Below are 24,103 nucleotides of genomic sequence, written 5' to 3'. Positions count from 1 at the left end.
CAAATCATGTGAAACTTTGTCTTAAAGCTGGATGGAGGGGGTCAGGGCCTTAACCCTTTTATCTTTGAGAAACGGCAGCGGCATGTCATGCTGATTTACGTGTACACGGATGTTCGCAGGCACCAGACGGACTCTCCTGAAACTCCTCTGATTGACCTCAAACGTCCCCGTGAACCGTACCTGAGAGGTCAGGTCTCAGCCTGCTGGTTGTAATGGCCAAGGTCAAGTGAAACAGTTGTCTGCAGTCATCTGGAAGTGAAGCCTCTGGGTAGTAAACACTGTGGTCAGCTCGCGGTCAGTATGTCCGGCTCTCCCACGACAAATCATTGTCAACTCAAGACAACATACAGCGATCCTCAGATGAACTTTACTGTCACAAAGAATTAAGTGGAGTTCAACTGAAAAGCTACAAAACAGCTGTGACATTTAAGATGTTTTATTTCCACCTTTTATACCGAACATTTAAGGTCCTCACATTCTGCACAGTGTTAGACTCTCATCCTGTGAAGGGACTTTGCATAATATTCAAACTACAGAGTTAATTTGAATACACCACAGGAGAACATACCTTTACTTTCAGAGTGTTTACCTGCAGACTACTTATCAGTTGTTGAACATAAATTGTAAGCCATAGCACTGACACTCAGGGCATTTACCATGTTGGACCAAACTGTAGTCCTCTGCAGAGCTTTGCTTGGCTAAAACATTGAAGGTTAGGAGTTTTCCAGCTCATCAGGCTTCAGCTGAGTTAATGAACCCTCGTGGCCCAGCCCCCGCGCTCCGGTCTGAGCATTACTCACAGGCTAAGCAGAGGAAAGAAGAAGCTGCCAGTGTTGCTACGCCTCAGCAAGCCACGGCACACACACACACACAGATCATGACTGTGGAACTTAAAGGGTCACGGGGTGAGAGCAACATCTGCTTATCCCGTGTGATATCTCAGGAGAGTTGAATCTGCAGCGTGATATGGATAAACAAACATAAACGTGCTGGGACATAATTGAATTACGTCCATCCACCAAGAATATTGAGGATGAAGGGCGGCAGCCTCTGGACATGTTTATGTGTATGTTTGAGCTGTAAAGTCAACTTATGTCATCTCACAGAGGAATCTCTGGCCCAGATTCAGAAGAACTCTGCCAAACATGGAGAAAAAAATAATTGTTTTACAAAATTATTTTTTTAATAATTAGATTTTTAAAGAGAGAAGTGACTTGATTGTCATTGTATTTCCATACAGTGAAATTTGGGTGCATCTTCAAAATGATACTCTAAGAACAACACATATATACATACATACAACACACACAACTGGTAACACACAAAACTCAGTGGATTTTAAGAGTTGGTGGGTTAAAAAAAAAAAAAAAAATCCAAATTAATGAGTTAAAAGTAAATGAATAAATATTGTTGCATGTTGTCATAGTTTCACCAACAATGTACAATACTATTTATTGTTGCATATTGTCAATGAAGTGTCTCCATACCTGTATTCTCCAGTATTAATGCATCTTAGCATCAGCTGTAAAATAAGATGAGATGAGATGAGATAAGACTTTATTGATCCCACACCTTGGGAAAATTACAGTTGACAGCAGCAAACACAAAAATCAATTGCAGAGATGACGTGCTGAAAAACATGTGTAAAGAGAAACAAGAAATATAAAGAGAAAAAAGAAATCTGCTATTTATATAAGTATTAATATGATAAGATGTATTTCACTGCAGAACACAGAATAAATTCCACTTCAGAGTTAATTTGTTAAACCTTTAGATTACTCATTACTCAGTATCTGGAAACACAAAAGCACCATGCTGTTTAGTCTGGCAAGAAGGTTGAATATCTGATGTTTCATTGACCTTTTACTTTCCAGAGCATCAAGTTAGATCAAAAACCAGTGAGTAAAGGTGAAAATAAAACCATCTGACTTCACTGTTCTACAGAACATTTTGTTTTTGCTTCGTTCCTAAAGTGCATTTTGCTGCCTTGCAACTAATCCTCCCTAAATAAAAATGGCAGCTACTGTGACATCAGGCATTTAAGGCCACAGAATTCCCCCCACAGCCCCTGAAATCCTGGAGGGACTGGCTGTTACCTTCTCTGTTTTCCCACATGAAATGGGTGAAAAAGAAAGAACATAAGTAACAATAATGTAAATGTACTCATGAGTCAAACATACAGTTTAGTTTCAGTATCACACCATCTTTGTAAGGTTTGATAATTGCCGTGTTTCCACCTCTGTCACCCCCAGCTCTCAGCAAATACTATCAAACAAATATTACTGTCTGTTTAAACATGCATGAAGATTTAACAGGTTGTATTTATTTTATTTTATTATAATTTTTTTTTGTTTTTGTTTTTTTTTCTGTCTTTCTGCCTAGTTTATTCAGTGCTTGTTCTAGTTATTGTTACCATTATAATTATTACCATGGTTATTATTGTTACTATTGTTAATATTTTCTTGTGAGGGTCTTCGCCACCTTCTTCTTCCTTTTTCTCCCCCTTTCACTCTTTCCTTCTCTTCTCCCCCTTTCTTCTCCTCCCCCCTGTTCCTTCATGTCAGGTCATTGAAATGTGGTTCAACAAAACTCATAATAAAGACAGCAGAATATCAAGGGCAGCCTCATATACTTTATGAAGTTTCTCTTGGCAAAGCAAATTCGTTCAGCACAAAAAGGCAACCAAACCACCGTTCTGCTGTTATGATGCTGGACAAGACAAGTTAAAAAAAAAAAAGAAAAGAAAAATATATTACAAACAGTTAAAATCGACAGTTCATTTACAAGATACGTTTTGTAACAGGAGCAGTCATCAGCTTATAAATGGGGGCCCTTAAACATGTGATAAGAGACACAATTCACATTATAATCTTTAATAAATTCAAATGTTCTACATAATAATAATAATAATAATAATAATAATACATTTTATTTATAAGCGCCTTTCAAGACACCCAAGGACACTGTACAACAAGATAAAACAAACAATCCATAAAATACAAAGAAATAAACAGATTAAAACAAATAATTACTATATATATAGAAATGAAGTAGTAGAATGGAGATTAGAGCTTATGGGGGGTAGGCTATTCTGAAAAGGTGAGTACATAACTACAAACATATTTTAAAATACTTGCCTATCTACCTAACGATGATTCATCTCCTTTTCCTGAGTCCTGTTATAGTCAGCATATTCCAATATTCTCAGATGATTTAATAGTCAGGCATGGGGCTAGTGTGAGTCCTAGTGTGACAGTTGACATTTCATTCAATCATAATTAATAAAACGCCTAAAATAAAATAAAATAAAAAGTTGGTTTAAAGCATTGCACATATGACCTTCAGCTTCAGTCAGAAAAACTCTGCTCTGTGTTGTGTGTCTTTAACTTGCAAATCAGGATCATGTGAAAATTGTAAATGCAATTGCATATATTTTGTTTTCTAACTCCATTCTGCTCCATAACAATGAATACATCGTACATACGACATTGTGCACTAAGCAAAAAAATACACATAAAATCAGAGGAAAGCTTCATAATATCCAAGATAATATTAAGTAACTGGTGAGCATTAACTGCACTTAGCTACAAAAGAGAACACATGCTCCGGCTTCACATGCTGTTATAATGCACTACACGCAGCGCTATTTCATCTAAAACATCCACCGGAAATATGGCATGTATTATTTAACCTATGTCAATAATTCATGGAAAATCCCACTGGTGATAAACATGTATGTCTTCGGAGAGATCCAAAAAACTGCATGGAGAGACTGAAACATGAAGTTACAGATACAGTAGAGTATACCAACTGAAAGCCTAAAGCTTGGCAACACCGAGCGTTTCCAGTTATGCAGCGTTGATGACTTGGCCTAGATACAACAATATGGATTATTCTTATCCTCGCTTCCCTGAATGATGTGATGCATCATGGGGCCAAGGGTTTTCTAAGTTCATTCGTTATGTAAACTGTGTAGTCGCAACATAAATCTAACGCCATGGCGCTATCATGCTGTGATGTTAATATGAAACTACCACCAAGTTGTTGACTGAGGTGTAATCCAGCTGAGTTTTTAGGTTTTTAATCTTTAAATACTATCATCGACAACGACACAGGGGTTTTTGATTTCATGGGGATTTTGAAGAAATTCCACTTTCTTGCAGCTACTGTTTTATTTAGAGGAAAAAACTAACAAAAAAAATCCATTATTAACGCACTGCTTAAGAATCAATAGATTTTTTTTTTTTTTTAGATGTAATTACCTGACTGGATCAAAAACCCAAAATGAGATCTGGACTGAAAGCTACCGGCCATTCACACAGCACTAACAGACCGTGGAAATCTCAGCCTGCAGTTCGTGGGAGTAGCTAAGCACCCATGCCAAAAGAGCGCCTTTAGAAATGCGTCTACATTTCTTTGACGGCTGAAGATTATGACTGGATTGGTTGAAACTTCTAACAAGGCGTTGGAAAAGCTCCCTGACAGAGTTGTGATTGAGAATGAGTGGCCTTACAGTATGCTATGTCAGAAAACATTAGCTTACATGCAGACTGATCTTTAAATGGAGCTGTTATTCACGGATTTGTGGGAGGAGAAAGTCTTATTCACTTTCGGTGATCTAGTTCATCCTACAATCGCTTGATTATGCTTTTGTCCAGTTGAATCATGAATGCCATTCACTGGTATTTTTAGGAAACATGTCAAGACAAAAAAAAAAAGCTATAGAGCGGGAAAATCAAGCCAAAGCAAGCTAAACCTTTCATAAACAGTCTGAATAGAGCAGAAATCTGAAAGGTTATCTGTAGGCAGCAGTCAAGTGTTTTCAACGAGATGTAAAATACAACCTAAAAAAGAACATGTATTTGTCAAGATAAATCCACTCTTCTTTAGACTTAAACCTTATTGGAAACAAACTAATTAGTTCTTAAAGCCACTAGAAAACGAATCCACAATAGCCTATATAGGATCATGCACATAATTGTAAGTGTACATGAAGTATCAGAAATGAGTTTAACTCCAAATATGAAATAGATCTTCTATTCTAAGATACACCTTGTGGTGCTCCTGGACACATCCTCAGTGATGTAACCTGGGATCTCAGGAGGTTTCGGGTCTTTCAACAATAAGACCCCCTCCCCCAGGTGACCCAGCTGGGGTTGATCAGGCCCCAGCTTGTGTCCAGGTAGCGCTACCCTACTTTCCATTCCTCTCCCCTCTTGATCCACAGCCACCTTGATGCCATTTCTGCTGCGACGGTGGCCAACTTAATGGCCCTTCGCTGGCTGGCCCCTGTGATGCCCAGCATCTTGTAGGCCCTGCAGAGGGACTGGCCCACAAATCCTGGGCATCCCACTTCAATGGGTTGGCATCTTGTTTTCCAACCGTTGTACCGGCACTCCCCCACTAGCTCGGAGTACTTTGCCCTCTTCCTCTCGTGGGCCTCCTCCATTCTGTCTTCCCAAGGCACCGTGAGCTCCAAGAGAATTGCCTGCTTAGACACTGGTGACATGAGGACAATGTCTGGTCTTAATGTTGTCTTGGCAACCGCTTCTGGGAACTTCAGAGGCCTCCCCAGATCAACTTTCAGCTCCCAATCACGCACCATTGCCAACAGGCCAGGGCAGGTGTTTTGGGTGGCCACTGCAGGCTTCTACCCAGCTCTGATGAAGGTGATGATGTTATTTGCTGGGCGAAGGCTCTTATTGTGGCTGATCTTGCCCCAGATAGTGTTCACAATGGCTTTCAGGACCTGGTCGTGTCACCAGCGGTAGCGCTCTTTGCCCAGGGCTTTCGGGCAGCAGCTGAGGACATGCTCTAAGGTTCCTCTCCTCTGGCAGAGGGGACAAGTTGCTGTCTCCGCCTTCCCCCAGGTGAAGAGGTTAGATGGGCTTGGCAGCATGTCGTAGACTGCCTGGATCAAGAACTTTATCCTGTGGGGTTCAGCCTTCCACAGCTCAGTCCATGTGACCTTGCACTCCACAGCTTGTTCCCATCTTGTCCAGGCTCCCTGCTGCCGCATCCCCACCATCTGGCTGGCCACCTTCTCCTCTACTCCTGCTCTCACCTCCTCCAGGATCAGTGACCTCCTCTCTTTCCCCTGTGCCTTGTCATAGCGGGTTGATCTACCACTGCCTAGGCCAGCTCTCCCCTGTACCACTGCACCCACTAGCACCCTTTGCCGCAGCCTTGACTCTGTGATGCTCACAGCTTCAGCAGCTCTCCACTTCCTGACCTCGACTTTCTTGTAATGGATTTGGATTGCAAGAATTTAAGGAGTAATACAACAGCTAATCAGAAAAAAAACAGTCCTCATGAATCTAAACAGAAAAGTGAGGTGATCTTACCCAATTTTTTGTGAAGTCCTAGTGGCACGTCAACTTTATATCATCATTATATCACTGTTTCAAGGCTTTAAAGGTTCAGTGTGTAAGATGTAGTGATCTCTAGTGGTGAAGTTGTGGATTGCAACCAACTGAATATCCCTCAGTTCGCTTTCCCCTATGGTGGCTGCTTTAAAGTTGAAAACCCTTCATTAGAATCAGTGTTTGTTTTGTCAGTTTCTAGTTTGTTGATTAATTTTCTCTCTTCTATCATCTGTTTTGTTATTTTCTCTTTTTGCTGTCATGTTCTGACCCATATTCCTGTCCAGTAGGTGGCAGTAATGTACCTTAAAGTGCTAAAAAACCTCAGAAAGAACTAACACAGGGGAAGTTAACACTAATGCCACCTACCGTACAACTGAAGAAAGAACTCTGTTATGAGCTGCTGTAGAAACATGGAGTGGACTCTGTGTAGGCAACCTGCTCTGTCTGGAGAAATAACACATTCCAAAGAAACACAAATGGTTCTTAATTTAAGGTGATTATTCAGTAACAAAAACGTTTCTGGAATTAGATCCTCTGTAAAAACAAAGTAGAAGGTTCTGGCTTCTAGAAGGAAAAAAACCTGTAGACCCACAACTAGTTTTTTCCACAACTTGCGAATAATTTTTTACCAACATTATTATTTACCAACATTTATTATAATATTATCCTCTGCATTTTACATTTTTCAGTAAAAATCGGGTATTTTCCTATATTTAATTCAGTGATCATGCCAGTTCAAAGGTTATTAGATCAAATCAGAAAAAAATGAGAAAAAGGTGACTTTTTCAACAAAATATATCATTAACTAAATGTAAAACAAGCATTTACAACCATTTGCATTTGTCAAACTCCATGGGTTTTATTGGTGAATCAAAGTTGTAGAAGATGACAGTGTTTCCACATTCACTACAGAGCCTCTGAACGTCCAAACAGGTCACATCTGATTACCATGAAAAGATAGCAAACTGGATTTTACTTTGGTTTTGTACTTTTAGTGATAGGATTAGTGGATCAACAGTTGTTAAACATGCTAGGTCAGTAGATGCTTTTGGTTGGTGGTGACTGTTTGGGTCTTTATGGGTTAACGGACATCGTATAGTGCTAGTGGAGAACCTTGAAAATCTAAAACTCACACTACAAAATACAATCTTTACCTGTGAATTGTTTTTATTTAGTAGCTTTTTCTTGTATTTCCATTTATATCTTATGAGCTTCACTGGCAGATCTTGGTTCAAAGTAAATAATATGTTACTAACCAGTTACATAAGCACAAACATAGTATTTCATTTTGTTTAAGAAGTGGTGGTATCTTTCATGAGAGAATAAATTACTACCCCCCTTTTGCAGCAGGAAACAGAAAAATAAAAATAGATGGCAGTTATGGAGATTACGCACTCACGAACATGTACAGATGTAGTGTGGATGGAGGTGTTTCCGTCAGACCTCCAACAGGTTGATCTAGCCTTGCGGGTTGGTGTAATCATGATAAAACCTGCACATCCTGTAAATTAAAGGAGGAAAGATTCATGAAGCTGAAGTCATTCTATGTAATCTGACAGCACAGTCAAAGTTTTATATAACTTATTACAGTATAATCATCCACATAGGCTGTATTTATTAAGGAAGGAAAACAAACAGTTATGATTAGTGACTGATGACTCAGGTTGGTAAAGTTTTCCTCCGTCATTTTAGTGCATTTCTTGAATTGCGTTTGGCACAGAACATTGGTTAAACATTGAGTGCATTTCATGAAACCATTCATGCAAACAGCACCTCAGAGTGGATTACCTGCAAAAGCCAAAAATCTCCTCAATATCCCTAGTTTATCTGTCAAAAGTAAATATTTATGTCTGTGAACATTACAGTCAAAATGCTCAGCCATTTTGTCAACAGTGTACTTTGTGTGTATATTCTGATGTAAACTATGGCTTAGGTTTTGTTGACAGTGATTGAAAAAGCACAAGGCTGCTGTTTTTCTCTATTTCATTTAGCAGTTTCAACATTACAGAGTTTCAAATTACTGTTTGCGGGAGATGGATTGCAATAGGTTGGACAGAAGTCACACTTATTACTTTGCTATTTGTTGACAGAACAGAAAAAGACGTTTTTACAGCATTGCGTGGCACAAAGGAAAAATGCAAAATTAGAAATGTAAACATAGGAAACACCCCTCAGGCAAAACTGTAAATGTAGCGCTGAATGGGGAATTACAGTGGAGTCTTAACACACCTCCTGATGCTTCTGGTTGATCATTAATCTAACTCTTCACACAGTCTCCTTCATTAGTGCAGTCACCTGAGAGCAATTCATTAATTCAGGACACATTTACAAAAGAAACCTAATAGAAATGTAGAAATGTACTTGACAAACTATGACAACTGCTTCAAACATTTCACATTGGAATGACTTATGCAATTAACTAATGCCTCTGCTGTTTGTTAAGGTCTTTTGGGGATTTTTGAGAGCAAGATTTTTTGCTAATGACAGGAGAAGCTGAAAGAGACTTTTTTCACATCAGACAAAAAGCAGAAAAAGCAAAGGTGTCACTGATAACTTTAACAACAGCTGTGTTTCCATAAAATGTCAAGTGCATTTGAAACAAACTTTAGAAAAGTTGCTCAAACAAAAATGCTGATAGAGTATTTTTCCATAAATTGGTTTGCAGCAAATGATCCAAGCTGCATTGTGTCGCCTGCAGGTGGCAGTGTAGGCTACATTGCACATTACACCAATGGATAGTAGTAGAAGAGTGTTCTGTTGTTATTTATCATTGAAATGTTAAAAAACGCAGTTTCCATTTCCTCTATGCAGATTTAACACTCTAGCAGCAAACCTATTGGTTGAGTTCAAATATCGAATACCAAATTGGGTTCATAGATTGCCAGTGACCCAGGATAGATCTCATATTTTGGGAACAGTAGGTCAAAGTTCCAATTTTTTTGATTTTTTTTTTTTTTTACATCTTTATTCCCTCTGATTTACTTATAAGGGGTGAGATTTCACATGTCTGTAAAAACATCTCTTTTTTTCAATTTACTTCAGACTTGGCACATGTATAGAGGCAGTTGATATGCTGACATCAGCACACACATAGACATGATGACATCAGCTGGATCGATGTCAAAATTAGCTACAATACAGGGGTTGGACAAAATAATGGAAACACCTGAAAAAATCAACAAAATATAATTTGATATGGTGTAGGTCCGCCTTTTGCAGCAATTACAGCCTCAATTCTCCGAGGTATTGATTCATACAACTTGTGAATTGTTTCCAAAGGAATTTTAAGCCATTCTTCAGTTAGAATACCCTCCAACTCTTTTAGAGACGATGGCAGTGGAAATCGACATCTTACTTGAATCTCTAAAACTGACCATAAATGCTCAATAATGTTGAGGTCTGGGGACTGTGCCGGCCATACGAAATGCTCAACTTCATTAGAATGTTCCTCATGCCATTCTTTAACAATTCTAGCTGTATGGATTGGGGCATTATCATCTTGAGGTGAAGGTGTTTCCATTATTTTGTCCAACCCCTGTATGTGCGAGGGGCAGGGTTTGTTGTTCCTTGCACCACTTTTTTTTCACCACTTGTTTTAATGTCTGTTTCTATAAACATTTGTCAAAAGTGGGAAATTTCAAATTGTACCTTAAATACCATGGAAACATACCACTCAGTGATTGTAATAGGTCTCTCCAGTGAACAAACACCCACAAATCAAAGTATTCTGTGTAAAGACGCAAGATTCCAGTCTTTAGATGTAACCACGTCATGGTCTTTGAAGCGACACTAGAGTCTGATTTGAATGGAGTCCTGTGGTAGAAGTGGTTCAGTTCAATAAACAACTATTTTGTGAAAATTGTTTTTTTAGTAACAGTGAGATGACCTTTGTGATGATATATTCAAGCAAATTACAAACCCACCTGGTAAGATCTGAAATTACTAAAACAATCATTTTGTGAGACAAGTGATGGTTTGAGGTGTTGGAACAGATGAGGTTTGTTTACAGTCATTTATAGTATGTGATGAAGCTGAACTGACTAAACACACCTGCAATTTCATGTTTGTTTTTGTCATTGTAATGTTTAATTCAAAGTTCAAATCTCAGAATTCTGATTTTTTTTTTCTCTGAATTCTGACTTTAATCTCAGAATTCTACCTTTTTTTCCCTCAGAATTCTGAATTTTTTCTCAGAAAAATAATACTAAAAATATATTGGACCATAATTATTATTTTTTTCCAGTGGCCCTAATCCTCTTCCGTAGGTTAGTTGCTATGTTTTCATCAATAGTGAAACTTTTGTCTTCAGTCAGAATACCCGTTAAATTTAGCCATAACGTGAAAACTTCCGCTCCACGATGAAGTCAATATGGGAGTGTTTTAAAGTTGTAATACCACAGACGGCCACTAGGGTTGGCTCCATAAAGGTAAGGCTACACAGACTTTAATGGAATTTCTCTCCAAATGTACTCTGCCAGTCAGAAGTCATCTGTATTTATAAATACAGAAGTGACCTGGTGGTTCATCTTTAAACTATTTCTCCATTAATCTAAGATGTCAGATTGAACAGAAGGGTTTCATGGCTGCTCAGACATTTGTAATTCATAAGTTTCATTAACATGACTAGAAAATGACTTAATGAACTTTACAGGTTTACACTTCCACTACCTGTAAGATTAAGGTTCACACACACACACACACACACACACACACACACACACACACACACACACACACACACACACACACACACACCCTCTCTCTCTCTCTCTCACACACACACACACACACACACAGTACACACAAAGCTAGCTAAATTTCATGCTAATGTTAGAATACAATATGATATATTTATCTTCAAGTGTTGAAATGTCAAAAATTAACATACAGTTTAAAAGAAATATGGCTAAACATATCAATACACAGCTGGGATGTTAAGTAAATATATATATATATATATATATATATATATATATATATATATATATACATATATATATGTGTGTGTGTGTGTGTGTGTGTATATATATATATATATATATATATATATATATATATATATATATATATATATATATATATATATATATAATTTGCTAAAAACATAAGGAATGTTGAATTAGCTAATTATGTAAGATGGCTAAATTGTTAGCTAAATGAGTTAGCTAACCGCTTTTGCATCTAAGTGGCAATATGATTATGATATGATAACAAGCTGCACTTTTAAATTACATTATTATCAGAGTTAAAACCGTCTTTCCACATCAGAATCAGCTGTGTAAAGGTCTACTGCTTTTGTTAGTTTTGGAGGTAGATTCATCTCAATCCAGAGTGTGAATCACTCATGCAAACTACGCCCATTAAAACTCATGTGTTTGACGGAACAAGGAAGTTGCTGCACCTGTTACTGCAGCTTCCTACCGACACCGTGTGCGATTGAAATAATTAGTTGTAAGTATATTATTTTCTTTACTGTTACTTGTTATACACCTGTGATATTGAACACCAGTAGAATTCAGTGACTGTAGTTTGGACACTGTTTACGTCGGACTGATTTGCGAAAGATGAACCTGTCACGACTTCATTTACAAAAATAATAGGCCCTACATCTACCAAACTGTTTGTAATATTTGGACATAGGTGTTGCCGATAAAGATGGCAGATGCTGAGGAGGAAGGCGGACCAGGAGCGGAGGTGCAGCAGCATCACCTCAGCCCCTCCGAGGTCCCGGAGTGCCCGCAGCCCGGTGCCCGCCGAGAGGAGACGACAGAGCGGCCAGAGGAGGACGCAGAGGCCCGGCTCAGCGCCCGGTCCACACACACATCCCTCAGCCAGTTCAGGATGAAGAGGTTCTTTGTGTTGAGGGTAAACACTTTCACTTTTACTTAACGCTAACATTTTTGGAGTTTAAGAAGTTATATTCAACCTGGTGCTTTAGAGATGTTGAATAATGTGTGTGTTGGAAACATCTGAGTAACCTTTCTGAAACATCAAATGTATGATACCTGTGATATTGACATGAAAGTAATATATCATCACTAGTGGGACATAACTATTTACAAAAGTGCAATGTGAAAGACTGTACATGTACATTTCTTCTTGTGTTCCATTGCTCTACATTTCAGAGAGAAACTACACTTTGTACGCCACTGCACCAGATGCTGAAAGAAGACTTTAATCAGATAATGTACATGTAACTGTAAAATAAAACAGATAAAAATATATAAAAATAGGATCAATGGCCCTGTATCTTACTGGCCAAATTAAAAGCTTTGGGAAGTGTATCCAGATGCCATTTATTATCACCCAGTTATGTGTATTTATTATATTACAGAAATAGCCCATGTTTTGGTCATATTCCAATCAGATCTGTAAAATATTAAAATTCCAACTTGATATCATTGATATTTACTGATTTATTGTATCAACCCACTTCCTAGCTGTTATAATGGGAAAATTTTTCAAAGTTGCACCAAATCCAGGTTCAGATCCGGATTGAAATAATTGCAATACCTTGTGTTGACATGATCATAAAGAAGCTGTATACCAAGTTTGAAGTCAATCAGAACTGTAGTTTGGGAGAAAAAGACGACTGAAAATTTTTCCCCATAAGAGCCCATGTTAAATTTTCCGTAAGTTCCCGGATCCAGAAGAAGATCCTGATCAGCATGTGGCCATTATGTTTTGGTCATCTCCCCATCAGGGCTGGACTGTAGAAATTTAAACTTGATATCATTTATATTTACTGAGTTATTGCATCGATCCACTTCCTATCTCTTATAATGGGTAAATTTTTCAAAGTCGCACCAAATCCAGAATCAGATCCAGATCCAAATAATTTCACTTACTTTTGTTGACTTCATCATAAAGAAGCTGTATACCAAGTTTGAAGTCAGTCGAAATTGTAGTTTTGGAGAAGAAGATGATTGAAATTTTTGTAACAGACAACAGACGACGACAGACGGCGCATGACGACAATAGCTTATGGCCTGTCGGCCGGTAAGCTAATAACTAGCTCTGATGCTTACAAAAAGATATGTGCAAATAAACTAGTTATAAAGTGGTTCAAACTATCTGCTCCTCTAACAACATGCTGCTTTAGCACTCACTATGATTATATGTACCAAATATTCTGGTTTTTGCCCTTATTCTGAAAAAGATAAAATTCCTAATAAGCTGTTCACATCGCTAAAGAGAATGAATATTCCCCTTATAGTTTTAATTCCACCAGACACCTCCTGGAAGAGGTTGGCTTTATGATATTTGCCTATATTCATAACCTAGTGATATTGTCTTTCATGTTTCCCTGTAGTTGCACTTCTCATTTCAACAAGAAATGTAGAATTTATTTGGCAGACCCTTCTCTACCAGAGAGGGTCTTTGTCTTTGCTCCTGGTTAATGTAAACAGGAGCTGTGTGCAGTGACCTGTGGTCAAATGTGCAAATTAAATTAGATTAACCATATACAGTGGTGGAAAAAGGTTTCTGGACACCCCATAAATTTGTGATATTTTGCATTAAGAATCACTCCTAAGTCATTGACCTCAACTAACTCTCCAAACCCACATGCTCCCATCTGTATATGCTATGCTCTGTCAAGGTCAGAACTGAATGTTTCAGTAAGATAATGATACATATGCAGGGCAGGACATGTCAAAACTGTCAACAATTTAGTTTGGCTACTTTTGTATTGTTGTTAATAATAATAATAATAATAATGATAATAATAATAATAATAATAAAAGGATTTGTTTGTGTCTCTCTGATGCAGCCACACCTTTTGAAACACTTTTGAAATTTTAGAGTGTCCAAAATGTATTTTCACTATTGTATAATATCAGCATATCCCACATTGTCTTAACTAGAAGCACTCGGAGAGCGCAGACCTCCGCCAAGGCTGATCAGTGGGCCCCCCCACCCCCGATCACCACCAAAATGTAATCATTTCTTCCTTATCCCATTTCCAACAAACCCTGAAAATTTCATCCAAATCTGTCCATAACTTTTTGAGTTATGTTGCACACTAACGGACAGACAAACAAACAATCAAACAAACAAACAAACAAACAAACAGACAAACAAACAAACAAACCCTGGCAAAAACATAACCTCCTTGGCGGAGGTAATTAGAAAATGCTCCATTTGCTGTTTACATGTCACTTGACATCTTATAATATAAAAGGGAACTGGACTCTGTGTGTCTTGAGCATCACACAAAATCCAGAAAGAGCTGATTGCTGCAGTTTATCATATTAATGTATTTTTGGTTAAGGAAGAAACTAGTGAAAACGACAAGTTGATAGGACCAATATTTTGGGAGATATTAGTAATTTTGGAATACAGTGGCCTCCCAATGGCCTTTCACATTGCTATGTGCAGAATAGAATCATAGAATCATCACTGAAGTGGGTTACCTAGCAACAGATAAAAATAGGGCAACATTGCCATAGTATCAAATTTCATGTGCAGAAACAGACATGCCAGCTGAGAGGTTATTCAACTGAAAATGCCAATGGAATTTACCAAGAAAGTAATGAAATTATAGAGGAATGAACTGTATCAGAGGATCTAGAACCCCTGGTTCCCCACAGGTCAACGTGCTAGTTCAGAATAAAAAATGGAATAATAGTTTGCATATCAATGTACTCACTCATGTTTCAGTATTAATTTATTGATGGTATACATAATTAAATTTGAGTTAGATGAGGTATAAACTTGCTTATTTTATTGTATTTTGCATATGTGAAGGATCTAAATAGTTGCTTAAGACTATGAGAACTAATAGGGAAAAGAAAGAAGTGGATTAGTACTCTGACAGTTCTATTTAATAATGTAAATTTATGTAATATGGGTCACTCAGTAGTTATGTTAGTCACAATTCTTTGATAAGACGATGTAAGTCTGTATTATCAGAATAGTTTGTGTTTAGTTAGAACAGTGGAAAGTGCTGTGAATACAAACATGACTGGTATTACAGGTAACCTTGAATGCCTCTGTGGTTTATTTAAGTTTCCATGAACTCTTCAAGGAAGAACTCTGCTGTGTAGATGTGTCTAAATGCTTGAATATGTCACTAATGTCACTGCTATTTGTTGCTTAGCAGGTCGCATCAGAAAAAAACCCCAAAAAGATGTAACAATGCTGAAACTGCACCAGACCACTAGTACATATTAAATTGTCTCAAATATCACTAGAAAGATTTCTTTTCTTTGTAATGACTTTGCATTTAGTATTTATGGTGGCAAAATAAGTAGAATTCCTCACAATGTAATGCATTAGGGGTCGGATGACACTGTAAAATACTGCCAGCAGTGAATTAACACCTCTATAATTCAATATTTCCAATAAACTAACATCACAGAGTTGGTGTTTGTTTGCAGGCCTGTTCTGTTTGAAAGTAGTGAGAGGTGGTTCACACATAAACTGAAGCAGCCCTTTGTATGAACCCCTAATCGTTTTAAGTTCTTCAATATGGCAGGGAGATAATAAAATGTGAAGTGTGAATGCTTGTAACTGCTAGTGTGGATGTTCATGATGTTATGTACTGAAGCTTTCTCTTCAAATACCTGATTTATACACTGAAGATGAAAGCTCAGTATTATTCATTTGCCTTCATTTTACGCACAGAGGCTTCATGTTTTTGTTTACTGTTATTTTGTTTGACACAGACACTGACATTTTGTTGGAGCACCAGTCCTAGCTGTACATCAGCCTCAAAGATTACGTTCTAAGCATTCTGTGCACACGTTGTGAATGTCACAAAGGAAAATTAGAAAGTGACACCCATGCTTTTTTGTTTCCTCAGCCTGGCACTCTGAATCAGGCCATCGCAGACGTCAAAACTCTGGTGGATAAAGAAATAGACGGCAGCGTTCACAGCGTTTGGCTGATGGCAGAGTGAGTTCATGATACCATGTTGTGTTACATTCTTTGATTTTCATGTGAATGAGACTGAAAACAATAGCCTAATAACAACACAGGACCCCATACAGAGAGGCTGCATGTTTGTGATGCAGACCCCTGTTGCCTTAATTAACCTTTTCTATATACTCCAAGAACATTACCTAAGCCAGCACAGATGAAATGATCCAACTGACTCGAGCACAGGGCAGAATGAAGTGACTGGAGGACATTTACCAAATGCACTTTGAGATGTCAGGTTGTATCACTCCAGCACAAGCTTTCAGAAAACATTTAAAAGGCTGGCCATGTGAGAATGAATAATACATCCCATTTATGCAGCTCTGTCCAACACACTTTACATTTGTCCTACATTTGGCCTGCAGTTATCATCACTGCAGAAGCTGCTGAAGGATTTTTACAACAGAGAAAAGTGCATTATATGGTAATTCTGTGACACTGCCGCTGAATTTCCCCCAGGGAAGGATGCTGAGTAATGTCACAAAAGCTGAATGTGGGAAGAATTCCTCAAATCTGGATTCACTGAGGATTGGCACTAGATTTAGAAAGAGTAAGATGATCTCATCATCTCTCATCTCATCATCTTATTTGAGTATTTTCACTGTTTTGGCTTTTAAATCAGATTATATTGTAGTGTAGAACTGGGTTAAATAAATCACTTTTGTTATTACCTCCACCAAGGAGGTTATGTTTTTGCCAGGGTTTGTTTGTTTGTTTGTCTGTCCGTTAGTGTGCAACATAACTCAAAAAGTTATGGACAAATTTGGATGAAATTTTCAGGGTTTGTTGGAAATGGGATAAGGAAGAAATGATTAAATTTTGGTGGTGATCGGGGGTGGGGGGGCCCACGGGGGGGGCGCAGACCACAAAATTTAATCAAAATCTGTCCATAACTTTTTGAGTTATGTTGCACACTAACGGACAGACAGACAGACAAACAAACAAACAAACCCTGGCAAAAACATAACCTCCTTGGCGTGGGGGGGCCCACGGGGGGGGGGGCCACTGATCAGCCTTGGCGGAGGTCTGCGCTCTCCGAGTGCTTCTAGTTCAAATTGGTCTCAGTGGAGGGATCCTTCCCACACGCAAGTAAAGTTACCAGGTATCTTAACAATTTTTTTCACCAAATATCTCTACTTTCTACATCTTACATTTTTTATTGTCTTTTTCATTTTGACTTAAAATTTAGGAAAGTTATAAATTATTATATTTGTTTATAGATGTGATAATTGATGAGCAGTGTAGCATCCACATTTATAGATAAATTGAACATTTTTGTGAGTTCCTGATGACAGTGCCTTCAAATGATTTAATTAAATTAAATTCTACCTGTTCAAGGTTAAGAAAAGACGCATAATTCTAAAATTCTAAAACTTCACATTTGTTAACATGGACTGCTTTTTGGTTTTCTTTTTTTCAGTTCCATCTGGATGTTCTGACAGTCAGTTAAAATAAAACTATTGTATAATCTTCATGTACTCTGTCAGCTGATCATTTACTTTAAAGTTTGTATCATTTTTTATTACTGTTTTTTATTTTGTATTTTATATTGTTTGGTTTTTTTGTACTATCTTGTTTTTTGCACTACCTTTATGTATGTACACTTTTTTCTTGCACTTTATTCTGTTGCTGCCATGACCATTGAATTTCCCTGTTGTGGGATCAATTAAATCTAATCTAATTATAACTCTTTTAGCTTAGCTCTGTTTTTAGATGTAAAACAGCCAGAGTAAAACCATAAATGACCTCCATTTTCTCTATAGTGTTGTCAGTAGTTGCACAAAAGCTCTGTTTAGAATCATCCAAACAAGGTCAGAACTGTCACAGTTTAGTCTGAACTGTGGATCAACAAAGAGTGAACTTAGCAAAGATAATTACATCACATAATAACTTTATCCCCTCACAAACCTCATTATTATCATCACCCATGTAGAAGAAACACTGTGATTTTACCTTCAAACTCCATTCTTTTCATTCAAAGCTGTGTTCAGTGGAGAAAACAACACCAACAGTGCTTCGAGCTTTTATCACTTTGATTCTGTTGTTTGTTAGTGGTTCTTGTCCCATCTCATCACTTTCTGACGCTTTGGTCAAAGGCCCCGTGGCACCTGTTGTGGTAAAAATATTCAGTTGATATCTCTGCAGTCCAATACATTGGCATCTTTGCCAAACTTCACAACTTGTTATAAACTCTTTACTGAACATTTTATTTTATTTAAAAGTAGAAATACTATGTACAGCTCATTTAATGATACTCCAAGTTAGACGGTTTCTTGGCTATTTTACAGCATTATTACTCCTGAAAATTTCCTTCATATTCCTTTTGAAATATGATATAAATATTGCTTCTAAAATATTGTTAATCAAAGTGAGTCTAATCAGAAAAGAATTGATGTGGAAAACTCCCTAATGAGTCAACCCTATGTTATTGTATAATCCTTGGTTTATTTTCTATGGTTTGTACACTTTTTCAAGCTCCATTTATCGTTAACCACTTAAGTTTTGCTTAAAAGCAGCAGTGTTTTTGACAGACATTGTTTCTTCCAGTTTCCTCGTTTGTCATAACATTAACAGCCAAGTATCATAGGTCAGTAAAAAAGGAATCTCAAAAAAAGTACAAAAGCCTTGAGCCATGAATCTTTTTTTTAAAGAAAAGTAAACTTGTCAGACACGTCTTTCATTAGAAAAGTAATGCAATTGCAGGAAAGTATATCTGACTTTGTTTTAGATATTCCAGCCAGTGTTCAGTTAGATTTAACCAATAATAAACTACAGCAAAGATCTGCAGAAGGACCAGTGTCCTTATTTTATTTAAGAGTTTGTGTTTTCCTGTGTAATTAAAGATAACAGATAAGATGCTATTGGGTTTTAATGTAGCCAGAGGTTTAGAAGAAGAGCTGCATCCCATCAGGTCTAGGTTTGTTTTTCCTTCCCAGTGCTGTGTCATTCTGTGGCAGCAGGACGTCAGATCACCCACAGTCTGGGTCTTGTATCCCTGTAACACCTCTGTACCATCCACGACACCTATGCTTAGTCAAGGTTAACTCATTTTATTAGCACAGTAAAAGCTCTTCACCCACACCTTTCCCATAATGCCTTGGCTGTACAGCGAACTGGCTGTTTTGGCCTCCGGCTGCAAGCAGTGATCAGGGGTGTTTCTGTTGGACGTGGCTCAGCAGCTGAGAGAGGAGAACCACTCTAAGAGTCCATGCCACCATGAATTAGCTGTGTATGTGTTGTAATGATGCTTCATTTGGTTTAAAATAACAAAGAGCTCAACGGAAAGACAATGGCTGTTACCTTTAAAGGTGTTGTTTAATTCCTTTTTATTTTGTTTTTCTTTTAGGAAAAATTTAGGGACTTAGAAATGCTTTCATGCATATTGTATGATCTTTGCCAAAGGCACACTACGAAATAGTGAAGCTTTTACAGTACATAATTGAGTAGCTTTGCTATGCATGTTTTTTTGTATTAACTTCAAAGACTAACATCCATTTAGCCACATATTAACTCAACATAGTGAGAGTCAGACACTACAGTTTAAATTAGGAATGTACCGAATGCATAACTCTTGGCTGATACTAATATTTAACATGACATTTTAGGCGGTAGCCGATGGCCTATGCAGATACCAATGTTACTTGCTGTTTCTTCATTTTGTTTTTGTTCTGCTTTATCCCTGTACTTATGCCTGTATATTTTATTCCTTTTCTGGATGTTTCAGGGTGGATCACTGGAACAATGAGAAAGAGCGTCTTGTTCTCATTACAGACAATACTTTCCTGGTCATAAAGTACGACTTCGTCATGTTCAACTGTGAACAAATCCAGAGGATTCCTCTGAACTTCGTGGACCGGATCTCCCACGGTGCCTTCAGCTTCCCACAGCGCTCCCTGCTGCAGTAAGTCCCGCAGTAAACTTCTACCTCTGAGCCACAAAACTTTGCAGCTATTCTGAAACTAAAAGATAAATGATAACCAAGAAAGTTCTGAAAAAGAACCTCGATTAATGACATTTTCACTGACATGTGAAAACGGTGCAGAGCAGCAAATCCTTGCCTTGAAATGATCTCTCCAGTGTCTTGTCTCATTTTCAGTAATTTCAGTAAGTCTACTTTAAAACTGTTCTTTGTAGGGTCTAATTAAAAAATAAAAACTCTACTAGGAGAATTACAAATATTATCCCCAATTATCTGCTCCGTGCTCTAGTTTTCTTCACAAAAGCAAAATTCTTTGTAATAATAATAAAAAAAAACATTTCAGAACACGATTAACCATTAAGTTTTACCCTAAAACATGCCAGGTTTTGCTTCTGTGTGAACATTTCATAATGTATTTATGTGGTCTGAAGGTGTAATAAACATCTAACATTCATCCTTTTCACTGCATTCAAATGACCTGTGTCATGTGTCATTTACTAGAAGGTACAACTGATGACTTATATGATGTAACTGTGCCATGAAGTCGAGGGCAGGCGATGTGTGGAGTGGATGCAGGCAGAGGATCGGTGTTAGCCACCAGGGACACATGAAACGGCAGAGCTGAAGGGGTGCAGATAGATGATTGTGTGGAGAGGTTTTAGGGGGTAAGGAGTGCAAAGCTGTCACTTGGAGCTGTCACCGAACTGATTAGTGGCAAAATTAATGTAGTCCTTTCATCTAAACCTTTTAAAGACGGCTCAGGGGATACCAAACCAACTAAAACTAATTTGATGAATAAAATGTAATGTGCTGTGAAGAGCTTAGAGAGCGAAGGCTTTATCTCTGCACATTACATTAAATTATACATAAAACGCTCGTGAAAGCCACCCGGGAGTGCAACAGTAAAGAGACGGTTTCAAATAAGAAAGACTCGAGCCTCAAACATCTCCTTTTTCTGTCTCCTTCTTCACGGCTCCTCTCTCTAACTTCGCCTCCCTGTCTTTCTCTCCCTCAGGAAGTGTCTTCTTTTTTCGTCTAGGTCATTCCATCTTATTTTTGGCAATAAGTCATCTGCAGTACATGTATATGTGTCTGTGAATCCTTCATACCACTGAAACTACACAAAACTTTGTTTCCACAGAGTAAGGAGGCTGCAGCGATGCAGCTGCAATGCTAATGCTTTTTCTGTTTATTCCTAATGATAGAAAGATGCTGCAGATGGGACAGACAGCAATTTAAAGGAAGTGTTTTACATTTTGTGTAACAAACTTTGCTCTCACACAAAAAGGTGGGTATTGTGTTTATATCTGCAAACTTATGAGGCTTAGGAGTTAACTTAATCTAGAATGGTAAAGTTGCCCTTTAAAATACAGGTTTGATGGGGAAGTTTAATGTGGTATGGCGTCCTTTTATTTCTTATGTAGAACAGCTGACAATGCACCTTGTCTCTGAATAATGTGTGCTGTGTACAAAGTGATTGGGTAACTAATTTGTGAAACCCTTTAATTTTTTTGTTTGTTTGTTTTGCTACCTCTGCTATGTGTCTCAGTGTTTGTCTTACTTTTTTTGTATGCTTGAAAGAGTTAGTAAATATACATCGATCCAAAAAAAAAAAAAACAACAGGTTTTCATTTTGAGTTAGCGATGGGAAAGCATGGATGCATTTACTTTTATGTCTGACATCACTGCATATATATTTGAAGGAATTTCAGGAGGAGAGTATGTAAATGCATCACACAACATAATTCACTAAGGTTTTCTGATGCCAGTTTACTTTTCATTGTGTTTTAATGCTGAAAAAAGCAGGTGTTTACTTAGTTGCACCTGGCGAAACTGGTAAATTTAATACATTTAAAATGGCTGAGGAAAGTGTTACCAGAGCTGATGGATGGCATTACAGTCCACACTTTCACCTGTGGAAATTCGAAAGAGCCACTGATAACTTTAGCCCATCGCCACGAGGCTCATAACAAGTCAAGCAGAGATATTAATTTGACATTAAATAATGATTCTTTCTGCTAAAAAAAAAAAAAAAACAGAAAAAAGCTTCAGCTCAATAACACCAAGATTTTCAAGTGTTTCTCCTGGTTCTATAGCCAATGCCAACTATTCACTAAATAGACAATAACTGCCTACCACTCAGCTTTGACCACAGAGTGTAATGAATTATGGAAGTCAGAAGTCATTGCTATTGCAGCTTCACATGTTACTTCTTTTTTTTGTCCCCCTATGTGTCCTACACTGTGCCATCTCTTTAAAATACCTCTGTGGAATGACCTTCTGTTTTCACCACATTTCCAATGGTGATCCACATCCTCTTTTGTGAACAATTTTAGATTTGGTTACATTTGTATACTGACACCTCCACCTCCTGACAGAAAGGCAATCATTAAACCAAAACTTGTGGTTGTCACATTACTGTGTAACAAGGCCTGTGTTGATTAGATTGAATGCACTGTGTTTGAAAAAGAAAGGGGATCATGGATGGATGGATGGGTGGATGGATGGATGGATGGATAGTCATTATTTACTATATTAGTTATTTCTACTGTGTTATTACCTGTAAAACCAAAACTTAGCCTTTTTATATTTCTATTAGTGTAAAGATTAAAAACATTTAACACATCATAGCTGGATGTTCATGCATATTTCTATATTGCTACTCTTTTCAACTTTAAGTCCAAGACCACAAACAGAAGGGTTCTCCTGTCCTTCCATCTGTCCATACATATATCAACTTTATTTTCAGAAAAGTAATATCTGAACAATGCCTTTGATCTGAAATGTGGACTTCAGGACAGATATTTTGGTTAAAGAAGGACAGTCCAGTCTTAGAGATTTCCCATGAATGAATATATAACAGACAACAATTAGATTTGTGGTGCAGCAGAGCAGATTTCTCAGCTGTGGTTGTGTCAATTCATGATACATTTAGTGAGTTCTGCTACTATTTAACTTGACAATACAAATAAAGAGAGCATGTTTGACTATATGATAGACTGTAAATGATCACTGCCGGGTTAAACATTTTAGTCTGTCACTTGTCTCATAATACAGTCATTTTTCACTTCCGATCTTATCAGGTTGCATCATTCCTTGGTATGCGGAAACAATGGTAAAGATCATCACAGACGTCATCTGATTGTTATGAAATCAGCTGTTTTCAGAAAGTAGTTGTTTATTCAGTGAACTGACCGACTTCTCCCATAGGACTCTACTCGCACAGATCAGACCCTGCTCTCACTGTGAAACTGTCTTTGAATGTATATCAAAAACATATAGTGTTCTCCTAATGTTTGACAAACACACTGACAGGCATTATTTAACGCTATACTCCTGTAAAAATAGTCTCAGCCACATGTTTTTCTTTGTAAATGATGTATTCCAAATAACACATAATTCATTTAAACACAAATCATAAGTTATCGCACTGAACACGCAGGAATAACTTGAGTGTCTGCTGGAGACTCATGACCAAAAGGTGGTAATTCTAGTGTATATGTGTATTTTTTGTATTACAACTATAGGTTGTTGAGTATGGTTGCAGTCTTTGTATGTATTTTACAAAGGCTCAGCAGGCCACTGTAACACAACAATACTTGGTTACTAAGAGTAAATAAAGAGGGCTACACATAATGAATGATGTCAGAAATAATAGTTTCTCTACATCAGTACGGTACAGCTGAGTGTGAATATACAACATACAGTACTGAAGCTGCAGTCTGATTTGCTGTCGACAGTTGTCATTTGACCACTTGATGTCAGTGTGCACCCTTGGTATAGACCAACATGGCCAACAGCATCATATTTCTTCATTGGTGTGTTAGTGATGTGTTACAGTCCATCCTTGCTGTAAATAGGAAACAGCAGCATGTCACAACCTCACATTTACAGCTGT

The 24,103-nt window shown here is 37.7% G+C and overlaps 1 protein-coding gene across 1 annotated transcript in view; it reads left to right on the top strand.

Moving 5' to 3' along the window:
- Window positions 1-11,739: 11,739 nt before the first annotated feature.
- Window positions 11,740-24,103, top strand: part of tprg1 (tumor protein p63 regulated 1) — a 32,558-nt gene continuing 20,194 nt past the window's right edge. Inside the window, exons 1-4 of the mRNA XM_030132005.1 lie at window positions 11,740-11,816; window positions 12,006-12,230; window positions 16,171-16,262; window positions 20,011-20,187. Of these exons, the coding sequence (XP_029987865.1) occupies window positions 12,021-12,230; window positions 16,171-16,262; window positions 20,011-20,187 (479 nt within the window). The 5' untranslated portion in view covers window positions 11,740-11,816; window positions 12,006-12,020. The remainder of the gene's footprint in view (window positions 11,817-12,005; window positions 12,231-16,170; window positions 16,263-20,010; window positions 20,188-24,103) is intronic.

This window comes from Sphaeramia orbicularis, chromosome 4, assembly GCF_902148855.1.
Source record: "Sphaeramia orbicularis chromosome 4, fSphaOr1.1, whole genome shotgun sequence".
Lineage (NCBI taxonomy): Eukaryota > Metazoa > Chordata > Actinopteri > Kurtiformes > Apogonidae > Sphaeramia > Sphaeramia orbicularis.
The sequence above is the reverse complement of the archived record's forward strand: the minus strand, read 5'-3'. Positions and strand labels throughout refer to the sequence as shown.